The 23,520-nt window shown below is 47.1% G+C and overlaps 1 protein-coding gene across 1 annotated transcript in view; it reads right to left on the bottom strand.

The window, feature by feature from the left end:
* Positions 1 to 5,606, bottom strand: part of KCNJ6 (potassium inwardly rectifying channel subfamily J member 6) — a 114,115-nt gene extending 108,509 nt beyond the window's left edge. Inside the window, exons 1-2 of the mRNA XM_057544946.1 lie at positions 5,468 to 5,606; positions 3,717 to 3,824 (exon numbers count right to left, since the gene is read on the bottom strand). Coding sequence (XP_057400929.1) covers positions 3,717 to 3,824; positions 5,468 to 5,606 — 247 coding nt within the window. The remainder of the gene's footprint in view (positions 1 to 3,716; positions 3,825 to 5,467) is intronic.
* Between the last annotated feature and the right edge of the window lie 17,914 nt (positions 5,607 to 23,520).

The following is a 23,520-nucleotide window of genomic DNA, read 5'->3' on the forward strand; positions in this document are numbered from 1 at the left end:
ACCACAGATACCCAGGGGGTATCGACAGAGAGTGGTCTGAGGAGCAGAGGGGGCAGGGAGTGAGAGGGAGGAGTTAGCAGAGGGGAGAAGGCTCTGCTGAGGGGAGGGTCCAGGTCAGGGACGCCAAGGCCCCATATTCAGCAGAGGAGAGGTCATTGGGTTTGGCAGCCAGGAGACCACTGGCGACTCTGAATAGAGTGGTCAGAATGCAGGTCAGGCTGCAGGGGAAGAGGGTGACGATGGGCTGAAGATGCAGGGGACATTTTGTCTGTAGGTAGAGGGAGGTGGCAGGTGGCTGGGAATAATAAGCATGAGACCTGGATTTTCAAACGAGGGAGGGGAAGAGCTGGTGGAAACGGAGCGTTGGGGAATTCTGGAGGGAAGCACTGGCATGGGAGCGAATAGGATATCCCGGGGTTGGGAAGGGATGGAATTCAAGCATCGCCCGCAGACAGAGGACCACCCCTTCCTGTCTGCTGAAGGCACCGCGCCTGGCACAGGAAGGATGGCAAGCTGTGTCCAGCTCAGAACGGGGACAGCCATTCCAGTCCTTTCTTCTTCCTGCCCCTGGCCTGCGGTCCTCCATCCTGGAGAGCCAGCAGAATAGATCTGACTTTCCAGTCTTGAGGAGGGACGAGGAGGGGCCGGGAGAGGTGAGAAAGTAGTTTCTTAGCTCTGCAGCAGAGCTGAGCCCCAAGACGAGCTCCCGAAGATTCTAGAACTGGGAGGTGCCAAATTTTCTATGAAGGGTTTGGTAAGTTCTAGGGTGAGGACAGGGGAAGCTGCTTCAGAACACCCAGTCCCTCCCTGACTGATGGGCATGACGTTTCTGCCCATTTTCTGGGGCGAGACTGGCAGAGCCTAGTAAGGCCACACCGCATCGCGGGTTTTCACAGTGCAGGAAGGAGTTCAGCCCTCACGTTAGCCAGAGTTCCAAGTTCGGACAATTGTTTCAGCTCACTGCTTCCCACAGACCCCTTGCTGTTAAGGATTCTAGCAAGTGGAAAACTGAATTTTGTTTCCTCTGCTGCCCGTTTCCTAGGAGCGACAATAATTGGGTTTCAGGAGAAGGGTCCTGGCAGTTCACTCTGAGCAGTGAGCAGGTAATTGAGGGTTCAGGATAACTGGTCCCCACCATGAAACACATGTTGGGAGACTCCACCTGCTACCAGCAAAAAAATTGGTGGGGGGATGGAGAGCAGGATTCAGGGTATTTTCTCTGCTCTAACAAGATATGTTTAATTTTACAAGAAAACGGTTATTTCCCTGCATCATTTCCCCCTTCAACTTCACCTTTACTGCACGATCTATAGGCATCCTGTCATTTAACTTTGCACTTAAAATTTAAGCGATAGCATTTCGAGCAGATTAAAGCCGACGGCCTCTTTTCCTATGAAAGCTTGTATCCTCCGAATGTATTTCAGTGATTACACTAATTCCTGCATCAATGAAACTGCATTGCTTTTACCGGAGATGTGGTTTAAATTCCTGGTGAAATTCCGGTTGGAATGCAAAAGGCCTACATTTTGCACTTCATTAAGTCTGTGTTGTTCTGGCAAAATCTGCTGTTGGCATTTGACAGTCTTTTGAAGAGAAGCTTGTTCCATGCAATCATTGCCTTAGCACTCAGGAATGGGCATGTCCTCAGCCAGGGCTTTGCGGAGGGCAAATGCACTGGATTTGGGGTCTGGAGACTCAAGTGCCCAGACAACCACTTGGTCCCTTATCTTGGGCCACTGACCTTACTTCCCCACCTCTCGGTGCATTTTTTTCCAAGGACTGCTGGTAGACAACTTATCCCATCAGCTTTCATCCTGAAAAATATTTCCCATCTACAATTGTTTTTTTTAGGATGAAACAAGAAATTCCTTTTAACAGGAAGCTTGAAAAGAATGAAATAATGCCATTTGCAGCAACATAGATGGACCTAGAGATTATCATACTAAGTGAGCCAGACAGAGAAAGACAAATATCATATGACATCACTTATATGTGGAATCTAAAATATGACACAAATGAACTTATTTACAAAACAGAAACAGACTCCCAGACATGGAAAACAAATTTATGGTTGCCAAAGGGGAAGGGGGTGGATAAATTAGGAGTTTGGGATTAACAGATACACACCACTGTATTTAAAATAGATAAACAACAAGGATCAACTGTATAGCACAGGGCACTATATTCAATATCCTGTAATAAACCGTAATGGAAAAGAATATGAAAAAGAATATATATATATATATATATATATATGTATAACCGAATCACTTTGCTGTATACCAAAAACTAACACAACATTGTAAATCAACTATACTTTAATTAAAAAAAAAAAAAAGGAAGCTTGATGTATTTTTGAATGGTCTCTATCCAATGAAGTACACTGCATCTTATTTTCCCTGGGAAGCAGATAAAATACAATCTTAGCCATAAGTTCTCAAAAGACTTCTGTGAGGTTTCAGTAGATGTGAGAATCCCATCTCACCATTTTTCACACATATGATTACATTCCATGAGGCTTGTATTCCCCCAGGTTTCAAAGAAGAGAACGGCTCTCCTCCACCTGCATCAGACAGGTAGGTGTGGCCATTCCCTCACCTCTGCCCCAACTTCCCGGGCAGCCCAGTTTTCTGTGAACCTGTACCAGCATTCTGGGTTCTCTTCAAATGGCACTTGACTGACGCAGCCCACCAGGTGACTGAGTAGGCATCAAATCTCACTGCCTTCACCTTCCGCAGTCTCTTGTGTTTTCATTTGTTTGAGTCACCGTGTGTTGCCCCCAAGGCTCTCAGGGGCTGGCAAGCAGAACCTGAATCTCTAGGCTGGATGCTGGTTTCTGGTTCTCCATTTGGCCAGGCTCCAGGAATACCATTTTTCTTCTCATAATTAAGTCACTGTCTGGGGACATGTCATAAGTAGCGTGGGGTGGGTTTCCTCCCATTAGAGCTGAGACTGGGGGGCTGGTTCAAGGTGTTCCCACTGGGAGAAGTGGAGTGGAACGTACCCCCTCCCTTCCAGTCTGTGCAGAAGGGAAACTGCTGAGGCCTCAGAAGGCCCCACAAAGGGGAGCCAGTCCAAGGATTCCACGGAGGAGAGAGCAAGACATGGGGAATCCTCAGACGCCCTGACGCCCCCTCCAAGTCCAGGAGACTCCGTAAATTGGGCTAAGACCACTGTTTTGCCGCAAAGGCAGCTCCACGGGGGTTGGCTGGGAGGGGGGAAGTAAAGCCTTGATCAGAGAGTTTGCCTATTCCTGTGCTGTAAAAGCTCCCACCACGGCTGATTCCAACCTATCAACTGTTGACCAGCTCTCAAAATTCCTGAATATGTAACAGTTGGCTCTTATGAGCTGGTATGAACCTACTTCTTCACCCGGCTGGAACAAGTTCTACATCCCAGAGTGAGGGTGAAGGGATCCTGTTTTGAAGGGGAAGGAAAGTGAAGGGATAGTAGGTTTAGGAAATGCTGCCGACTCTGTCTCGTTCTTGGAGTGTTCTAGAACAAGCTAGGCTTGTTCCGAATCATCCTGTTTTACAGATATATAATATTACAATTATTTGTAATTGCTTAAATGTGTTTCTCCCAGAATTCCACATCTAGGTTCCACAGAACATGTATCTGATGTACAGATTTGCTGGTTCCTGGGGTGCAGTGGGAATTGGAGACTGTCGGGTCCACACTTGGCCTTCTTTGCTATTTGCTCGGGGCTGGCCCACCTCGCTCTCCGTCTGGCTGACACGGTTGGCGCCACAGGCTGCTCTGACTCTCAGGGTACCCGTTGTTCTCGGGGCCCATCCACCCACAATCCTCCTCCCTCCCCTCGACTTGGGAAAGAGAGACTCAGTCACCCGGTGACAGCAAAGACGAGAGTGACATATTATCCAAATAGAGGAAGACTCTCTGACACACATGGGAGGTTACCTTAGACTCTGTTGCTAGACTCAGAGGGTAGATGGAAGTCGAGCTTCTAAAATAGAATCACTTAACCAGAAACGGGTACAGCCCAGGGCTGGGAATCACCTACAGACTCTTTGTGCTGCTTTTTCTGCTTTCACCCAGTGCGTTTTTTCCTATGGGCTTGAAAATGCAATCCTTCTATGTTCAAGCGTGGTGCTGCCCCTCATGGAGCCAGGGAGACCCCAGACCTCAGCACCCAGGCTTTGGGCATTTTTGCGTATTTATCCCCTCCAGCCCTTCTCCCCAAAGCTCTCGCCTCTGGCGGAGGCTGATGCCAGGGCCAGTGCAGTATCCAGACCAGACCCCACCCCAAAGGGTCAGTGCAAGTCCCGGACCCTCCTCAGAGGCATAGTGTGGGGCGGCCGGGCAGAAGGGGTGCTTAAAGCCTCAAGTGACTTAAAGTCCTTGAAGTGACTCATTTGGTGGAAACCCACAGCTGGAGGCAAAAGAAAAAAGGACATCTGCTCTGAAAGAGCCAAAACAGCCTCGCTGGTGGGGAATGAGGGCAAAGCCCCCATTCCTAGAGCAGCAGCTGCTGCTGTTATTGGAGATGGATGGAATTCTTAGGGGAAAATATGCCACAATCAAATGCCCATCCCTGAAAAATGCTTGCTGTTTCCTGATGTGATATTATCACATCACAGCATCCCATGGACCACCCATGGCTGGGTTTCCAAGGGGAGAGGGAACGGTGTCATGGAGCTCATCTGTGGACATGCCATTTGGGATGCCCTTGGGGTCTGGACTCCATAAAGGAAGGAGGATTCTCTCCTCCTGGCGCTCACTGGCCTCCCAGCCAGCTTAGGCCTTGGGTGAACTTCACATGGAGTCTGGGGTGAAGTGCAGCTTCAGGGCTCACCTCAAAACAGATGAGCTGAATTATGCATCCCTGACGCCTTAAGTGCAGGCTCAGCGCCCTGTCTCTACCATTTTGATCCCATAACTTCAACTGGGAACCACATGTCGCTCACTGTGCTAGGCCCTGGGATACAAAGATGAATAAAACCTAAATCCCTGCCAGAGGACGCCATGTTTTCTTGTGGCTAGAAACTGGTCTGAGGTCAGGGCAGGAGTGTGGGGAGCTATTTTTTTGTAATTAGAGAAGATGTTCTTTTAAAGGTTGTGCTGGAATAGGGGATGTCAACTTAATGGGCATGGGGTTTCCTTTTGGGGTGACGAGACTGTTTAGGAACTTGATAGAGAGGCTGGCTGCACAACTTTATCAGTGTACTAAATGCTACTGAAATGTACTTGAAGAAGATTAGTTTTCGGGATTCCCTGGAAGGTCCAGGGGTTAGGACTCAGCGCTCTCACTGCAGGGGGGCACGGGTTCAGTCCCTGGTTGGGGAACTAAGATGCTGCATGCCACAGGATGTGGCCAAAAACAAAAAAAACAAAAAAAAGATTAGTTTTTATGTTATGTGGATTTCACCTAAAAAGAAAAGTTGCATCGGATGGCGAAAATCCAGAAGGTCATGCCTCCCCATCTGCCGAAGCCTGAGAAGCATACGGGCAGCTGGGAGATGGAGCTTGTCGGGATGCCTGCCCGGGGCCGCTGGCTTTGCAGGGAGATGGACAGAGGGTGAGGACTGTCCGCCCAGCTCCTTGTTCATGTACCATTCACCCCTACAGGCTCCAGTGCCGACCATCGTGCCGAAGCCCCCCTACAGGCTCCAGTGCCGACCATCGTGCCGAAGCCAGCCTAGAACACCTGGCAAGTCATTCATAACCAGTGACTGTGATGAATGCCTGTGAGCTTCAACCGACGTTAGCATTTCGCTGGATGGGAGGTGCAATCCCTAATCATGTTCTTATGCAAATTAGACACAAGTTGCCACCACGGGCCATTGCGGGTGACTGGGTGACAGTGAGCTTTCCTCCTGAGATCAATTTCCCAACAAATCACTTTGGGTGCATCATCTTTTCCTTTTGGGGTGCTGGCATTCCTGGCTTGGCACTGATGTCACGGGGTGCACGGCAGTGTTCTCAGAAAGCACGGCTTGTTCTTTCCTTGAGGCACCCCCCCACCGCCCCGCTCCGTCCGGGCTTGATGCCAAGGGAAGACCTGTTTCATCTTGCCTCACTTTGGGTGTGTTTGCTGGAGACGGAAGTCTCATCTGGGGTTAGAGTGGCCAGAAGTCGGCTGGATTTGTACCTATCATTCATTCGCTCCTTGCGGGCGATTTCCCACTTGAACCTGCAATACTTTGTGAATATTCATCAGGCATTGGAAATATTTGCCTTTCCCTTCTTCTCCCAACTCAGGCTGCGTGTTTCTCTTGTGAAATTAAGCGCCTTTGTAAAGTGAAGCCGAAGGAAAGTCAAGAGGGCAACTTCTCTGCGATCCTTTGCCAGTTTTGTTTGTTTCTTTTCTGGTCTCATCTTGCTAAAAGGAAGAAACAGTTTCCCCAAGCAACAGCCTTGCATTGTGGAACACCTTTGGGCAGCTCTGACCACAGTAGGACTCAAATTGCGTCTTCCATCCTGGGAGGGAAAGAGATCTGGAAAGGGGACTGTTGATTCCTTCCTGTCTATTCACAGCTAGTGAGGGTGGGGCCTGAGTGAGCTCTGGGGATGGGGTCGGAACACCAGCAAAGGCTCTGGGTCCACTAAGCCACAGCTCTGGACTGTTTCTGTATAGAAAGTGGCAAATTACTGCACAATAAAGCTGTTTAGCCCTACATGGCTCTGTCTGGGGACTTAAGGCCATTCTGGTCCTAAGTTTTCAAGTCTACGTTTGAATGAGCTTGGAAGGCCCTGTGGCTGAGATGTGCTTCTCACAGAAGATGCCTTTGGTAGAAAGGGAGAAAACTCCCACCTTCAGCGAGAGGAACTTCTTGGGCTGTGCACCTGGTCAGCTCTCGGAGAAGCCGGGTGGAGGGATGGGTTTGGCACAGTGGCTTCTGGGGTTTTCTGTTGCTGCATGTGTTCAATGTTCACATCATACTCTTTTTAAACAGGGAACTCTTTTTGATTCTCTGCTCCCACTGACAACTGGCGTAGGCCATGGTAACAGGCAGCCCTTGGGGGTAGCTATGACGCCCATTTGGTGTTCCGTATCTCCCGAGACTGACTTATTAACAACCCATAGGTTGCAAATGGCCTCGTGCTTCCCGCGCCTGGGGTCTGTCTGCTGCAACGCTGTTTGGGTTTCATGCTCTTGGGATACAGTCCTTTTAAAATTGCATTTTCTCCTGCTTCTGTGCTCCTCCCCTGGGGCCCATTGGCGGTGCTGTGTGTTTTGCTCAGCCTCCCACTGAATCACTCTTTCCTTTCCGTTCTCCAGCAAAGGTGTATTTGATTTCTCTAAAGTCACTTGATTGAATTCTCAACACAAGTACATACACTGAAGTAATTACATCTGCTCTTTCTAAAAGGAAAAATAGAAATTGGTGTTCTTCTCTCGACTTTGCCTTGCCTGTGGAAGTCAACAGTTGCAAATGATATGTCCTCGAAAAGTCATGTTTTATCTAGCTTTGCAAACTTTTGGCTTATATCATAAATTCAGAGATGCTGGTGCTCCTAGCCAGAAATCTAATGTTCCTATTTATTTCCTTTTCCCCAAGTCCCAAGAAATATTTTTCAAATAAATGCTCAGGTGGACCAGGAGAGATTTTGTTTGTGTGTTAGCTTTAATGGACCCTGCGTTGGTTTGGATAACGCTGTTCATCACACAATAAGGCATAATGGATTATGTGCCAGCTCACTCTCCTTCCTGCACCAGCATCTCTAATAACTTCCTTTTTTTAGGTTTTTTCTTTTCAAAAAAATTTTATTGAAATGCAGATGATTTACACTGTTGCGTTAGTTTCAGATATATAGCAAAGTGATTCAGTATACATATATATATATATAATTACAAGCTATTGAATATGGTTCCCTGTGCTATACAGTAGGTCCTTGTTGGTTATCTACTCCATATATAGTAGTGCGTATATTTTAATCTCGAACTCCTGGTTTATCCCTTCTTCACCTTTTCCCTTTGGTAACCTTAAGTTTGTTTTCTACGTCCATGAGTCTGTTTCTGTTTTATAAATAAGTTCATTTGTATCATTTTTTTTTAGATTCCACATATAAGTGATATCAAATGGCATTTGTCTTTCTCTGTCTGACTTACTTCACTTAGTATGATAATTTCTAATAACTTCCTGATACGTGCAAAACAAAGAGAGCCTCTTTAGCCCACAAGTTCCTCCTTGGATGGGCTGATGGGCTCATTTTTTCTGGGAAGAATGAGTAAATTTTGCTGGAGAGAACCCTGGGGTGGTCACCAGAGGAGGGGCCAGGATCTGCACTAATATGACAGCCACCTGCCACGTTGTCACTACTGGGCATTTGAAATGAGCCTGACCCAAATTGAGATGTGCTGTAGGTGCAATCGAAACAGGGGATCTTGAAGACATAATGAGAAAAGTAATAATGCAATAATGTAAAATATCTCGTCAATAGTTTCCCTATTGATTGCATTAGAATGATAATACTCTGTATTGTTACATTGGGTTAAGTGAAATATATCACTATGTTAATTTCGCCTATTTAATTTTCCAGTTAAGTGTGCCTCCTAGAAGCTGTAAGATGACAGAGTGGCTGGCATTATGTTTCTGCTGGACAGGGCTGTTGTGGAACACCCACTCTTCAGCAACGCCTACTCCTAGTGTGTTGGGACTGGAATTGATTCCAAGGAGCAGCCAACTCCCTGGCCTAAGTGAGAAAAAAAAGGCTGCCTATGGAAGGAGCAAACTTGAGGGCCCAGGATTTGGGAAAAAAAATGAATAAGGGTTTGGAATTAAACACAACGAGTCGAAAAAGGGTTAAGAGATTGCTGATAGTGTGAACCGTTTTCCATCTTTGGAAACGGTGGCCATTTAGCCCATTTGTTCAAGCATGGGCTGGCTTTCTGCACATCAGCAATAACCTAATTTGTGCCTGGCTGGAGAAAATAGACATTGAGAACATCTTACTTTTGTGCTCTGCACAACAAGGGGGCTTGGCAGAGAGGAAGAGCTCTTGGAAAAACGTACCCTTGCAAGTGGAAAAAGTGAGATGCGGGGAGCAGGTAGTGTGTCTTTTGGTTTAGGCGACCGGATGTTTTATGAATTTATTTGTAATTTTGTGTTCGTTAAAACTTCCTCGGGGATTTTGAAAGAAAAATAACAATAATTACCAAGCACTGATTGGCATCCAGTGCTGAAGGTATGAGTCTCATATTCGAAGCACTGGTGACATCACCTGTATTGACAATCATGTAGTTTGTCACCCTAATCTTTCCCGCCAAATCAGTTCCTCCAGGGCAGCTTGTCAAACAGGCTTGCTGGGACTACTTTATTTAAAAATTTTTTAAAATTATTTTTAATTAATTAATTTAATTAATTAATTTTTATTTTTGGCTGCGTTGGGCCTTTGTTGCTGCACATGGGCTTTCTCTAGTTGCGGAGAGCAGGGGCTACTCTTCGTTGTGGTGCACGGGCTTCTCATTGTAGTGGCTTCTCTTGTTGCAGAGCACGGGCTCTAGGCAAGCGGGCTTCAGTAGTTGTGGCGCACGGGCTTAGTTGCTCCACAGCATGTGGGATCTGCCTGGACCAGGGCTCGAACCCATGTCCCCTGCATTGGCAGGCGGAGTCTTAACCACTGCGCCACCAGGGAAGTCCCTTGCTGGGACTACTTTAGAAAACGTGTTCAAGGAAGTGCAAATGCTGTGACTCCCAGTAACTCTTCCTTTATTGCCCTTCCCCCTAGAGCCCCGAAAGACCGTGAACTTCAAAAGTTATCTGTGTTTGGTTTGACCTTGTACCTTTGTTTAGATCTTTCCCTAATTTATTGGTAGACCTGACTGCTGAAAAGTATGACTGAAAATCGGATGAACATCCTGATTCTTGTCTCTAGGTCTCTGATCCATTCTCCTTCCCAGTGACCTTCCCTGACCCCTTCTCCTGTTTTCCCACCTCAATGTTGGGGTCGCCCAGGGTTTGTCCTCAGCCTACTTCTCTTCTCATCCCTCACTCTTTCTCTGGGAGAGGTCACTTGTGCTGAAACTCTCCTGATATTTAGATGACTTCCACACCCACCTCTCCAACTCAGATCTTTCAATGTCTACGCTGCCATATTGACTTGCTTGCTAGACAACTCCACCTGCATTCCCCATGGGAACCTCAAAATGAACATTTTCAAGATGGAGCTCATTATCCCCAGGCTGTCTGGGCTAAGTATTCTCTAAGTGCCCCTGCAGAGCTTCCCTGAACCCTTCTTGATTCTCCACATCACAGGAGAATGGCTATTATGGATGCACTGGGTCTCTCATGTCCTCTGGTTTCCTGGTGGGTTTAGCTCATGGGAAGCATTGACAGGAGATGGAAGGGCAAGTGGACAGTGGAGCCTTCCTGTGGGCTCCAGGTTGAATTGAAATGGATTGAGCTCCTCTTCCTACCACCACAGTCCCATTCGGTGGCCCTCTCTCCCACAGTTCTGTCCGGTTTCCTTCTTTGGCACCTGTGGACTCCGGGTGGTGATGGCTCCAGCTGTTCCCAGCCCTGATGCCTCCCCACCCCTGGCTGGTTTCCCCTAGATTTCCCCACACCTCCGTAGAGTCTGTCTCCGAACCTCCACACCCCCTCCACCATGTGTGCCTCCTGTGTCCCGTAGACCCTGTCACATACCTTGCCCGTGTGTTCCTTCCCTTTACATGACTCCACGGATGGTACCAGCATCTGCTCAGAACCCCAAGCCAGAAGCCAGAGGCATCCTTGCTTCTCTCGCCTTCACCCCACTGACAGGAGACACCAAATCCCGTGGCTTCTTCTTCCTAAAAGCTTTTCCTCTTGTCCCCACTTTACTATCCCCCGTAGCAGAACTGATTGTGTTGTGGAATAAATGAAGACCAACCACATGAGAAAAACAAAGACTACTAGAGTCTGCTATAGCAAGAGAGTCAGCCATGTGACTTGCATTTTGGCAAAGACTCAAAGGCAGGCAGAGGAGTGGGAAAGTCTCATAGCGGAGAAAAGGGAAGGCTTCGGGTGTGCCCTGATTGGAGGCTATAGGTCTGGAGAAGCTATGGGTGGCCAATGAGTAGGGGGGTATCCTATGTGATTGCTTAGGGGTGCATAGTTAGCTTTCTTTAGTTGGTACTAAGTTGGAAGCAGAGACAGAAGTTAGGAAAGCTGTCAGTTATTAATCAAGTCCCGGCCATTTTGAGCCAGTTGTTATGGAAGTCAATATTTAGCTTCCTGGGTTTTACTAGATGACAGTCTGGGTTTCTACACCTCCGACTACAGTCTGACCCAGGAAGCAGGCTAGCTTCCTGGGTTGTTTATTGCACATAAGGGGTTGGTTTCCTGGGCAGATTGCTGAAGGATATGGGTCAACGTTCTATTTTTATACATGGTCTGGCCATTGCCTATTTGTATATTCAGTCTCTCAGGGTCAGTGTCAGTTTTTAACAAGCAACAAAAACAAAACTTTTTTTTGTTTGTTCTTGCTTATAGAGATAACATATCCTCACGTAGAAAATTTCAAGCAACCAAGGAAAGTATAAAGAAGCAAGCAAACAATTCACCCTGTGTCCTGCCACCAGAGGTAACTATTGTTAACATTTTAATGAACATCTTTCCAGGTACCTTTGTGCATCAACACACATTCAAACACAAGTGATCAGCCCATAAGTGCTATTCTGCAGCCCTCTTATCAGTTTTCATCTGGATCGTTGCAGGTGTCTCCAAGTCTAGATCATAGCTCCAGTCTTTCCTACCTCCACGTCCCTTTTTAAAAAAAAAAAAAAAAAAATTGAGGTATAGTTGATTTACAATTTGTGTTAGTTTCAGGTGTAAAACAGAAATAGACTCCCCTTTCTTTTTCACAGAGCTTCCTCATGGGCTCTTTCCAGTTCAGATCCCACTGTGTTCCTGTCCTGCTTTACGTCATGCAGGGGCCCCACTGGTAAAGTCCAAGCTCCTTGGCAGTGGCTGCCCACGCCGCTGATGATGTGACCTTGGTTTTCCCTCTGCCTGAACCTAGAGTTCCCAGGGTGCTCTGAGGCACGATGCTCTTTCACACATGTGTCCTTTCACATGGCAATGTCTTTTCACTTCCGCTGTCTTCCATGCTCTTTCTTACCCCCTACAACTTACCTGAGTCCTCAGGACTCAGCTCAAACTTCCCCTCCCTGGGGAGCTCCCAAGAATGTTGGTTCCCTTCCTCCCCACCCAGTGCCTGCAAAGACAGCACTCAGCACATCGTATGACTACGGCTGGCTTCCATGCCACTCTGCCCTGGCAGACCCTGAACCCTCAAGGGTAAGTGACTACGTCTCACCCACTTTCTCCACATCCCCGTGCCTGTGATGATGTGGGGAACACAGTGGAGGCTCAGTAGACACTGCCTGAATGAGTAAGTTGGTGGATGGATGAAATTATATGAATGTGTGTGTGTGTTTCCACACACATATCTATCTGTAGAGGAACTGGTCGCATGTCAGGTTGATTTGGAGTATCAAATAGAAAATGCCAACACCTACCTTCTATGGGGTGGCCAATTAAACCACTTAAAAATCTCAGTTATTGCCTTTAAATATGTTCAGTACTACTTCTATAAGTTGCCGCCATTTTTATTTCTTCTGTCTATAACTCTATAAAGATCTTGTGGGAAGTGAGATGTTATATTCATAAAAACGCTTTGAGCTTTTTGCAGGAAAATCCACTTTTCCCCAAATCAACAAGGGAGCCACGCTCCCTTATAAATAGTAGATAGCACACATCCCTATTTTCCCAGATGAGAGACTTTCAGGAGAGATGACTGGGAAGCAACGCAGATGATTTATGATTTTCCAGAAACAGAAAGAATTAGAGGTCCAACCCGCCAGAAGCGGGTTGTATTTCCCCATTCCAGAACCTTTCCCAGAAGGCTATCCTGCACTTACAGTAGTAATTCAAGTGAGACAAGTGAAGATTAAGTGGTTGCTGGACTAAAGGCCAGCAAGAAAAAACTCAAGCATCATAGGACTGGTGATGTATCTCTTACGCAATGTTTTTCAGAATAAGTTCCTGAGATATTCAAGACTAGAAACCAGGCTTATCGGGGGTATGGGTTGTAAAGGATGGCAGCAGGAAGAGGGTGTTAGGATTTTGCTGAGTTGCAGGCATCATAAATTAAGATCCAGGTTTATTCAATTTCTCCTTCTATGGCTTGTAGTGGGCAAGATAATGCCCCCATGATATTCACATCCCACTCCCTGAAACCTGTGAATATGTATGTTACACGGCAAAAGGAAATTGAGGTTGAAGATGAAAGTGAGGTTGTTAGTCCGTTGGGAGATTATCCTGGGTCCTCAAAAGCGGAAGACGGAAGACCAGAGAGATGGCAGCATAATTTCAAAGATGGTAAAATGAAGCCACAAGTCCAGGAATGCAGGTGGCCTTCAGAAGCTGGAGGAGTCAAGCGAACAGATCTTCATCTAGAGCCTCCAGAAAGGAGCACAGCCCTAATGACACCTTGACTTTAGCCCAGTGAGACTCATGTCAGCCTTTTGAGTAAGGCTGTAAGATAATACCTCTGTGTTATTAGTGCAACAAATTGGCGATGATTTGTTATGGCAGCGACAGGAAACAATTCAGGGCAGTAGATCCTGTGCTAAATGCTTGGGGTAAGATGGGGAATAAGGACACAGCCCTGCCCTTGTGGGTTCGCAGCCTTGAAGAAAAGGTAGGTGCAGATGGCCACTAGGGCAGCAGTGGTGATCCCAGGACTCTGGTGTCTTAGTCAGCTCAGGCTGCTACACCAGAATACCAGACTGGGGGGCTTCAACAACGGTCACTTATTTCTTTCAGTCCTGGAGGCTGAGTCCTAGGTCAAGGCTCTGGTTGATTCAGTTCCTGGTGAGGACTCTCTTTGTGGTTTGCAGATGTCCTCACATGATGGAGAGAGAGAGAGAGAGAGAGAGAGAGAGAGAGAGAGAGAGAATGCTCTCTGTGGTTTCTTCTTAGAAGGCACTAATTCTATTAATGGGCTTCACCCTCACAATCTAGTTACCTCCTAAAGATGCCACCTCCAAATACCATCACACTGAGGGTTAGGGCTTCAACGTATGAATTTTGGGGAGACACAATTCAGTCCGTAGCATGTGGGAATGCAGAGATGGTGGACTAATTGTCTGGGATGAGGTGTGAAGGGAGAGGCTGAGGAAAGCAGGGAGTTCTTAAGTGGAAAAGCGGAGGCTTAGGAACATCCCAGACATAGGGAACAGTTTAAACAAAGCCTGGGATTACAAGAAAGCCACTTCCTTCTTTCTACCTGGAAGTCTAGTGATCTGGGATTGTTTTGAGTGTGTTCTGTGAGACGAGAGGGGTGAAGAGGGATATTTATTGAGTTCACTCTATGTGTGCAATTCTGTCTTCTCCCAAATGCTGTGAGCAGATGTCATTTGTATTACCATTGTTAAGATATAGGGGGGAGAAGTTTCTGGAAAGTTTTGTAGCTTACCCAGGACATCTGACCTCTGGTTTCATGTCAAAGCCCACATCCTCCACGATACTTACTCTACTCTGAGTAATTCCCCTCTGATTAAACCGTGGAGAAACAAGAGAGAACACAAGGTTTCCTGTGACCATAAACTTGGTACTTCAAACAAGGCCTTGCATATAATAGGAACTCAGTAAATGTTTCTTGAATAGATGAATGAGTCATTTCCTTTCCTTAAGGCTAAACATTTGGAATGGTAGTCTGCAACTTTTTCATGCTCTCCAAATGGTACTTCATTCTCTTTGATTGCTCTATGGCTTGTGTTTTTTAAAATGTTCTAGCACAATATCCAAATAGATCCCAAGCAAAAGTTTTAAGCTTTCCAATTGTAGGATTTTGTTGGCTATCGAGATTGGTGGCAAAGCCCTACATTCTTCTATATTTTTGACGATTTTTGAAGCCCTGCCGAGACAAAGCTAAAATCTCTCCCATTGCATGTGTTGGTGTGAAATCAGTGAATGCTTGAACATGTGTGCAGAGCACTGTGTGAGCTCTGATGGAAGGTTCCAGAGTATAAGATGTGTTCCCAAACCCAAACAAGCATAATGATAGGAAGAGGCACACTGCAGGCATCGAACAGACACAAGAAGGCAATTATCAGAAAGACAGCTGAGAAACCAGCTGTCTTTTCTCCCTCCCTGAAAGGGGCAGGTATTTTCCCCACCTGGAGAAGGCCAGAGGGATTGGTGTCTTGCCTTTGAGGAGTTCTTCAGAGTTCTTTTGTTTTCCAAAGATTTGGCTTCAGGAGACAAAGAGCTGGGTTGTTCTCAAGGGGTGAAGCTTTGAGGTTTAATCAGGAAAAGCTGGTAGAGGCCTTGCTAGGGACAGGGAGGAATCCCCAAGATCTGGAGAAGGGGGTTGGTTTTGCAAGTGGGAGGGGACACCTGAGCACATTATGCGGGGAAGTGGCAGGATGTCTGATGGAGTGTGTGGTAGGCAGGATAACGTCCTCCCAAAGATGCCCGTGTCAATCTTTGGAGCCTGTGAATATGTTATGTTACATGGCAAAGGGGAAATAAGTTTGCAGGTGGCATTACGGTTGCTAATCGGATGACCTTCAAGTAGAGAGGTTGTCCTGGATTATCCAGGTGGCCCACTGTAATTACAAGGGTCCTTGTAAGTGGTGGAGGGAGGTAGAAGAGGGAGAACCAGAGAGATGGCAGCACAAGGCGGACTCGGCCCCATGTTGCTGGTTTTGCACTTGGAGGAAGAGTCACGTGGGTGGCTTCTAGACAATGGAAAAGTCAAGGAAATGGATTTTCCCCTAGAACCTACAGAAGTGACACAGTCCTGCACAAAACTTGATTTGAGCCCAGTATTTTTTTTGGGGGGGGGACGGGGAACAAGGATATGCCTTCCACAGATTTTAATAGAAATATTTATTAAAAAAATATCTTTGGAGGTTTAAAAGGAAGTAGTGTAATGGGCAGGACAAAGTCTCCAGCTCCCCCTCAGATTCCTCTGGCCAGCTTCTCTGCACATTCTCCAAGTTGCAGGCCTCTTGGCGACAGTCTCCGTGACCTCTGCTGGGTGGTAGCTGACCCTCCCTTTCGTCCCACTTCGGTGTCTTTTCTGCCTTCTCATTTGCACAAGGAAGGCGATGCTGGTAACAGGAAAGAGGAGGCCAAAAACCAGGGCTGGGGGGCTTCCCTGGTGGCGCAGTGGTTGGGAATCCACCTGCCGGTGCAGGGGACATGGGTTCAAGCCCTGGTCTGGGAAGATCCCACATGCCGTGGAGCAACTGAGCCCGTGGGCCACAACTACTGAGCCTGCACTCTGGAGCCTGCAAGCCACAATGACTGAGCCCACGTGCAACAACTACTGAAGCCCGTGCGCCTAGAGCCCGTGCTCCCCAACAAGAGAAGCCACCGCAATGAGAAGCCCGTGCACCACAACGAAGAGTGGCCCCCGCTCGCTACAACTAGAGAAGGCCCTCGTGCAGCAACAAAGACCCAATGCAGCTAAAAAATAAACAAATAAATTAAAAAAAAAAAAAAGAATGCAACTCTTTTTAAAAAAAAAGCAAAAACAAAAACAAAAAAACGAGGGCCGGGATGTCTCCAGCAGCGAGACAGGAACTCAGGTGGACTGGCCCAACGGTCCAGACTTCTAACAGAATTGTCAGATAATGCATTTGTGTTGTTTAAGCCACCAGGTTTGAGGTAGCTACTTACAGCAGCATTCGGAAGCTAACACAGGGTGACGCGGGGATGCCTGGAGGCTAAGCCACTCTGCTGAGCCTGTAGCAGGCAGAGAAGGCTTCAGTGGATGTAGAGGCATGAACTCCATGCTCACAAGGTCTTGTTCCCTTGAAGAGATGGTGCAGAGGTCAGACGACAGCACAGACCAGGACCAGAAATCTTTCCGCAGGGTTTGTGGACTGTGTAAACCACTTGAGCTACTTATTCAACCCCAGGGAGAGCTGGTGTCCCTCAAGAACGACAGCCACAGGACGGCTCCTCTACCCTGGAGGGCGGCAGGTGCTCAGAACTCGGAAAATCTGCGGTTGTAATGGACCTTGCCCCCAAGGGTTGTGAGTGGATTCACAGCTGCTCTGCTAATTGAGATTTTTCTGGAAGAATATGGTAATTGTTGCAGAATTGTACTTGTCAGAGCAAGCTCACAAAAGAGATGGGTTTTCGGCTGTGTTTTGGCCAGGATGGGAGGGGCAGGTGGGGAGGTGGGAACCGGACTCCACGGCGTTGAGGATGGGAGGAGAGAAGACTTTCAGAGATGGGTGGCAGGAGTCCATCTCTAGAAATCTCCACAGGGTTTCAGGCTTTCTCAGAGTTTGGTTTTGTCTTGGGGAAAATATGACAAAATGAGTGTACTGGTGATAGAAAGTGGAAGAATTCATAATCAGAAGGGTCAGGTCTCAGCAAAAAATTTCAAAGATCCAGTTTCTTTCTTCTTAGACTGGTTTTTTGCTTCTCCCACTGCCTGTCTGTTAAGTCCCAACACGCTAGGTTGAGGTTTGACAGCTGTTCCAGGATCTTGCAGTTTATTTTTTTTATTTATTTTTTATTTTTTTGCAGTTTATTTTTTTGTTTGCTTTACTCAAATTCATACTCGGCTTTGTACTACAAAGGACAAACCTGTGGGTCTGAGTATCCCCACTGGGGTTTCACTGACCTGAAACTTGGGAGCCCCATGAAGCTGCAATGACAGGAAAAATGTCCAGGGACAAAACTGTGGAAAAACCTGAACATTAAGGATTCCAAGGTGATCTTTGCCTTGTGCTGTTTTACTAGGTAAAGAGTAATCAACCCTGAGTAGACAATGGATATTTAACCCTCAGATTATATGTATCTTTCAACCCTACACACCTACAGTTACACTTTTTGATGGAGGGCACTACTTTTAGAAATGTATAGATTAATTTCTATAATTTCTAGTTTTCGAGTTGCAGCATGGGCCGTCTAGGTGATAGGAAGGAGGTGGGTTGGGTTACCACAACAGCAGGTATGTAGACATCAACTAGCTGGTCAGAAGGAAAGGTGGGTGGGAGCAGGCATTGGCATCCCTTCAAGGAAACTGGGTTTGTGCCAGGAGCAACTTTGCTTGGGAAACAGTTGAGCAGAGAATGAGTATGTGTGGGTGAGACTGGGCAAACATCAACACAACCTGAAGAAACATCCTCTGCCGGTAGACAGAACACTGCACCGTGCCGGGGACCCTGCAGGAGCCGCTTCATAAATAAACTTGGATTTGATTTATCACTAGGCTGTGTGAGATGGAATTTTTATAGCACCCATGCCTGGAACCCAGCTGTAACTCTCTGTGCTGTGGAGACAAAGTAGAGATGTCAGGGATGTCCTGGCCACCTTCCAAGAGGACTTAGACTCCGGCTTAAAGGGAGGCTTTGTGTTTAAACTCATCGTATTGCAAGAAATGTGGGAAGTTATGTTTGTGGGTCACGATTCTAAGAAACTTCTGTTAGCTTAAGGATGGAATCTAAAAGATGCTCGACATTGAAAAATGGTCTTAAGCAAGTCCTCTTGCTTGTTGTAAGGACATAATCTATTGAGGCAGCATGGGGGGCAGGGCAAACCACTGCCTTTGGAGCCAAAGTGCTGGAGAATGCATGACGATGTCAAGGAGCAATAATCCAACACACTTGTTGCCAAGGGAGCTCCAAGCCAGTGTGAACCGATGATGGGTAGGACGTTATCTTAGGAGAGGAAGGGCCTGGGCTACGTAGTCACAGATCTGAACCTTTATCTGTGGGATAAAACATTTGGGTTGATATGTTTTTAAAAAGCTTACTGTTTTATTGGTAGCAGAGCACAGAAGTCTACATTTATGCAGGAGTTTTATTAGAAACTACAACTGGTAAGAACTGGGAGCTTGCCTGAAGCTGCGATCTCCTACACACTCCCTAAAGCTCTTGTTATGGGTTTAGGGTTAATAAAATTAATGAAACTAACAATAAAGCCCCGGAAATAAGAGAACACTGCTTGTATTTGTGTTCCGTGATGTCCTTTTGAAGAAGTCACTAAACAATCGAGGAGAGAACATCTTTGAGAGCTCTGAAGGAATAGTCTTTTTGGAGGGAACTGCTTAAGCAAGTCCAAGAAACAGTGGAGAGAGCCAGACACACAGAGAGGATGCAATACCGTTTGCCTTCAATCTCATGAACATTCGCTAAATGTCCAACCTTGCACTGGAATTCTTCATGCCTAAAGTAATTCATGATGTGGCTGGAGTGTGAGTCCTGGGCTGCTGGGCATTTTATTAGGAAAATGTGCACAGCGCTACCTGCTGAACTGCTAAGGAGCTCGGCCTTGCCCCCATCTCCCTGGGTGATGCTGGGCCCAGGGAGAGCGGGAGGGAAGTGGGACCTTATTGTTATGATGATGACGTGTCTCTTTTCACACTTACACATTGGAGCCCTCTGGGAGTCAAGTGCAAGGTTGGACACTCCTGTGTTTGGAGTGAGTTTGCACTTGCCGAGTGTAGTGGGAAGTGTGAAGAGCTTCTTTGCTTAGCAGACCCAGCGGTCTGGGAGGTTGTAGGGAAAGAACCCAGCTGTCCAGAGACATTTCAACTCCAAGAATGGACTCCCCTTTAAATGCAATATTTACGGTGCCAGGGTAAATATTGGGTCCTGACTCTAAGCAATTTGGGTTCTGTGTACTGAGTTTAAAAGTGTGATTGTGGCACCTTTTAAAACACTTCCTCCCAGAAGGAAGAATGTTGTGGAAAAATGATGAACATTTCACAAACCCATGTACTACTGTAAGCTCTTTTACTGTTATGAGGTCTTTGAAGACAGGAACAACTTTTTTTTTTTTTGATTTCTGTACCCTCAGGCCCTAGCACAATACCTGATAAATGGTCATTCCTCAGTGCATTCTTGGTAAATGAATGAAGGAAGGAAGGAGAGAGGGAAAGAGGACATTTCCATTGTGTGAACAGAATGCATCAAGTTCAAAAGAGTGTATTAGCACAGTTAAAGAATGGGTAGCAATGGAAAGCTATCCACAATGTACAGTAATCCCGTTCCTTTGCAAATTCAATTTAGCCTTCAGTGGCTACTGAAAACCATGCCGTTAAAAGAAAAGCCCTCCAGGAGTCTCAAGGATCTGTCATTCATCAAGTGGAAAGTGAAAAATCACTGTACCGCAAGGCGTACTGCTCTGTGTCCTCATGAGACCTTGGACACCAGAGTCTACCACAGCTGTACCTCCCTTTAGAGGGATTTTCCTGGATAAGCTGCCCTGATTCATGCCAGGAGGCCCTGCTACTCTGCTCACAGCTGATTGGACCAGAGAGGGACACCTGACCAAAAAGGCAGCTGACCACCAGCCAATGGATGACCTGACATGGAGCTCCGCCCACTAGGAAGGAGATGACTCTAGTGGCCAGTGGCCGGTCACCCAGTCTCTTCTCTCCCTGGAATGTGAGCCAGATGGAGAAGTCACAGGCAGCAGCGAAAGCTAAGAGGGATGCAGAGAGAAGGCAATGAGAAGAAGCTCTGAGGGAGCAGGAAGGAGAGGAGAGCAAAGCCAGCAGCAGGCAGAGGAGCGGAAGTGGAGAAGCTGGGTCCCGACACGGCAGACATGCTGCTATTGGGTCACCAGAGCCACCAGAACTCAACGGCGCTGATAAATCCTGGAAACCAATGAGGCTTCAGTTCCCAGGAAACCTGGCTAGGTGGCCACAGGCATGACTTAAACAAAATCCCTGACCCCAGGCAGCCCAATAGGCTTCCTCAAGAAGCCTCATTCATTTCAACAGGCCAGCTAGTCTAGGAGATGCAGCACTAAACCTGAGATTTTAGGGTTCTGTGTGCTGTGGGGAACTGAGGGGACCCTAGGAAACTGTAAGGCTTTGCTTCTGCCTGGGAGGGAATTTAATACTTGAGTTGAGAATGCAAGAAAAACCCAAGGCGGTGTATATTAAATTTCTTAAGTGAAAGGGAAAATGAAGGTTTCCAGGAGTGAGAAGTGGGTGAGGGCAGCATGGGCCCGGCAGGGAGCAGGGGGAAGGCCTCTGAGAAGGCAACCCCTGAGCTGGGTGATGCCTGCATAGACGCCTACGTGCAAAGGCACACGTGTGCACGGCAAATGCACGCACTGTGTACAGCCAGGGTGGGTGAGGGAGGCCACCTGAACCTCTGCGAGCCCGGGGGGCCTCCTGATGCCTAAACATGGAAGCATGACTCTCTGAACTTCTCAGACGACCAGAGTGAACAGTTAGGGCCCCAGATGGCATTTCCTGGCTCGGGTGACAGCTGTGACCTTGGATGTTCCCTAGTGCCCTGTAATCAGAACACTGAGGACACGTCTGTTTCTTCCTGGGAACCACAGGTCACTGAGAGGAGAGAGACCACGACGGGAGAAGCTTCAGCCAGGTGTCAACTGCAAAGGGCCACAGTGTTCTGTTCACACAGTGAGGCTATGTCCCAGTTTCATAAGCAAAATAGAAACAGAGGGCTGTGGTCTGCCTGGTAACCAGGTAGGAACGTGGAGTTCTCGGGGTTCTCCGCCAGGCTCTGCTCCTGAGGCTGGAAGGGGACTCTGGAGAGGAAGCTGGGAAAGCCTATTCAGACAATGTTAAGGAAGAATGCATTTCAGAGGGCCCTCTGTTCTGCTTTCTCCTATTTCTTTTTCATCATCTGAAATACCTGTTACCAGTAGAACAAAGGAACACTCCCTGTGATGTTTTATAGGTGAGCCTTGAAAGAATCCTTAGCACTCTTGGATTGTCATGCAGGGGGCTGGCCTGAGTCCTCCCTCTCCTTGGCCTCTGAGGCATCTGACGCCGCTGCCTTCGCTCCTGTGGGATGCTCTGGACTTCCTTGGCTGGTTTCATTCCATTGGGAACAGGCTGGACCCTGGAGCACGTACTAATTGACTTCGGCGCATAGGGCTGCTCCCTCGTGGGGTCTGAGATCAGAGGCGGCATGCCTGTAGGTAGTTGTCATGAATGTGTGAAAACGTCTTGGAGCCTGGATAATACCTAAGATACTGCAATCAATGGAGAATTAAACATGGATGTCATATGTCATTCTCTACGTTTTGCATATGAAATAGATGTTACTAGAGGAAGAGAATTGCCAGGGGAAGGAAGGCCCACGCCAGGCAGTTACTGGGGATGCGGATGTGTTCCTGGTGTTTTTTTTTTTTTTTTTTTTTTTAGGGTAGTGAGGCTTCCCTGAAAGGAGGCCTTCTGGGACCCCAAGACAAAGCATTCTAATTCTCCACTGCTGCTTGCTTGAGCAAAATGAAACTGGCTTTTTAATAGACCATGAGTCTGTGAGACATAGGAGGCCTTTTATCAGGTATCTTCTAACGCCATAGCTTGTGAGCAGAACACAGAACTGGTCACGATGGCTTGAAGCCCGTGGTTTGGACGGATGTGTCTTTCCAGTGCTTGGCAGTTCATAAGCACCCAATAAATGTCATTTTGTTGAATAAATAAATGAAAGAAGAGACACACTATGTCTTTATCTCCCGTGGTTCTGGCTTATCTGCTTTAAACTCTGCCGTAGCAGATAGGACCGGGACTTAATGCCATCAATTGCCTCAGTTTACTCACCCCTACAATGGGTGTGTGAGGTTCCATTGATGGTGCATGTGGGAGAGCCGTGCCCACCAGGAGTTGCAGGAGGGAGAGGGTTGCTGTGGGGTGAAGTATCCAGGCGGGCTTTGCCTCACCCCTAATTGAGGTAGATTTCCAGCTTAGATGTTTGCCATGGTGAAGGAGAGACATGGATTTCTTCCTTCGGGATTGGCAGTGGTAGATTTCCCTTCTGGGGCCTGTCCCTGGGCCTTTAGTCACATTCTCAGTGCTGAGGGTTATATGGTTGCCAGCCATAGGCTGGCATGTGTGAGCACATGCTGGACAACGTGCCGTTGGGATGGGAGCAGCTGAGGTGTCTTAGGGCTTTGAAGGTTCCTGAAGGACTGAGGCTTTGCAATAGGTAGCAAAGTGACAAACTAGCCAATCTGAGATGTGTTCAACCCTAAGACATATAGACTGCCGGTCTCCCTGAGAAACAAGTCTTAATTCCTCAAAGATCCACATGGAAATCTAAAAAGTCAGTCACTGGCGTAGTTGGTTGAAAGTCAAGATAAATAGAATTGTCTAATGTCATGGAAGGAACAGAGATTACAATAAAGAAGGAATAATATCAAAAGGAACTTGGCTGACTTTTATAGTCCCTGGTTCCTTATTTCTGAGATATCCATGTTCAGTGGTATCCTGAAAATAAAAAAATACACAAACACATACACAAAGGCCCTCAAAGAAGGCAAGAAAAAGCAGTGCCCCGGGGATAGAAGGCTCTTTTCTGAGACTTTTTTCTTGGTTATCTAAAAGTCCTGCAAATCTTCAAATGCTACCTGAGAGCTTTTCATCTGTAGTTGAATGTCTTTTTTAAAAAATCAAACCAAAAGAGAAAGCAGGGAGAGGCTAGGCTTTCTTGAAAACAAACACACTGGCTTTACAGATGCAAATCTGTGTGCACTGGTCACCAGTGGCAATTAAATGAAAGAAGGGCCTGAGCTGCTCTTAGTTTAGAAGGTTTAGATGTTCATAACTGTGAAA

This window comes from Balaenoptera acutorostrata, chromosome 4, assembly GCF_949987535.1.
Source record: "Balaenoptera acutorostrata chromosome 4, mBalAcu1.1, whole genome shotgun sequence".
In the NCBI taxonomy this organism is placed as follows: Eukaryota; Metazoa; Chordata; class Mammalia; order Artiodactyla; family Balaenopteridae; genus Balaenoptera; species Balaenoptera acutorostrata.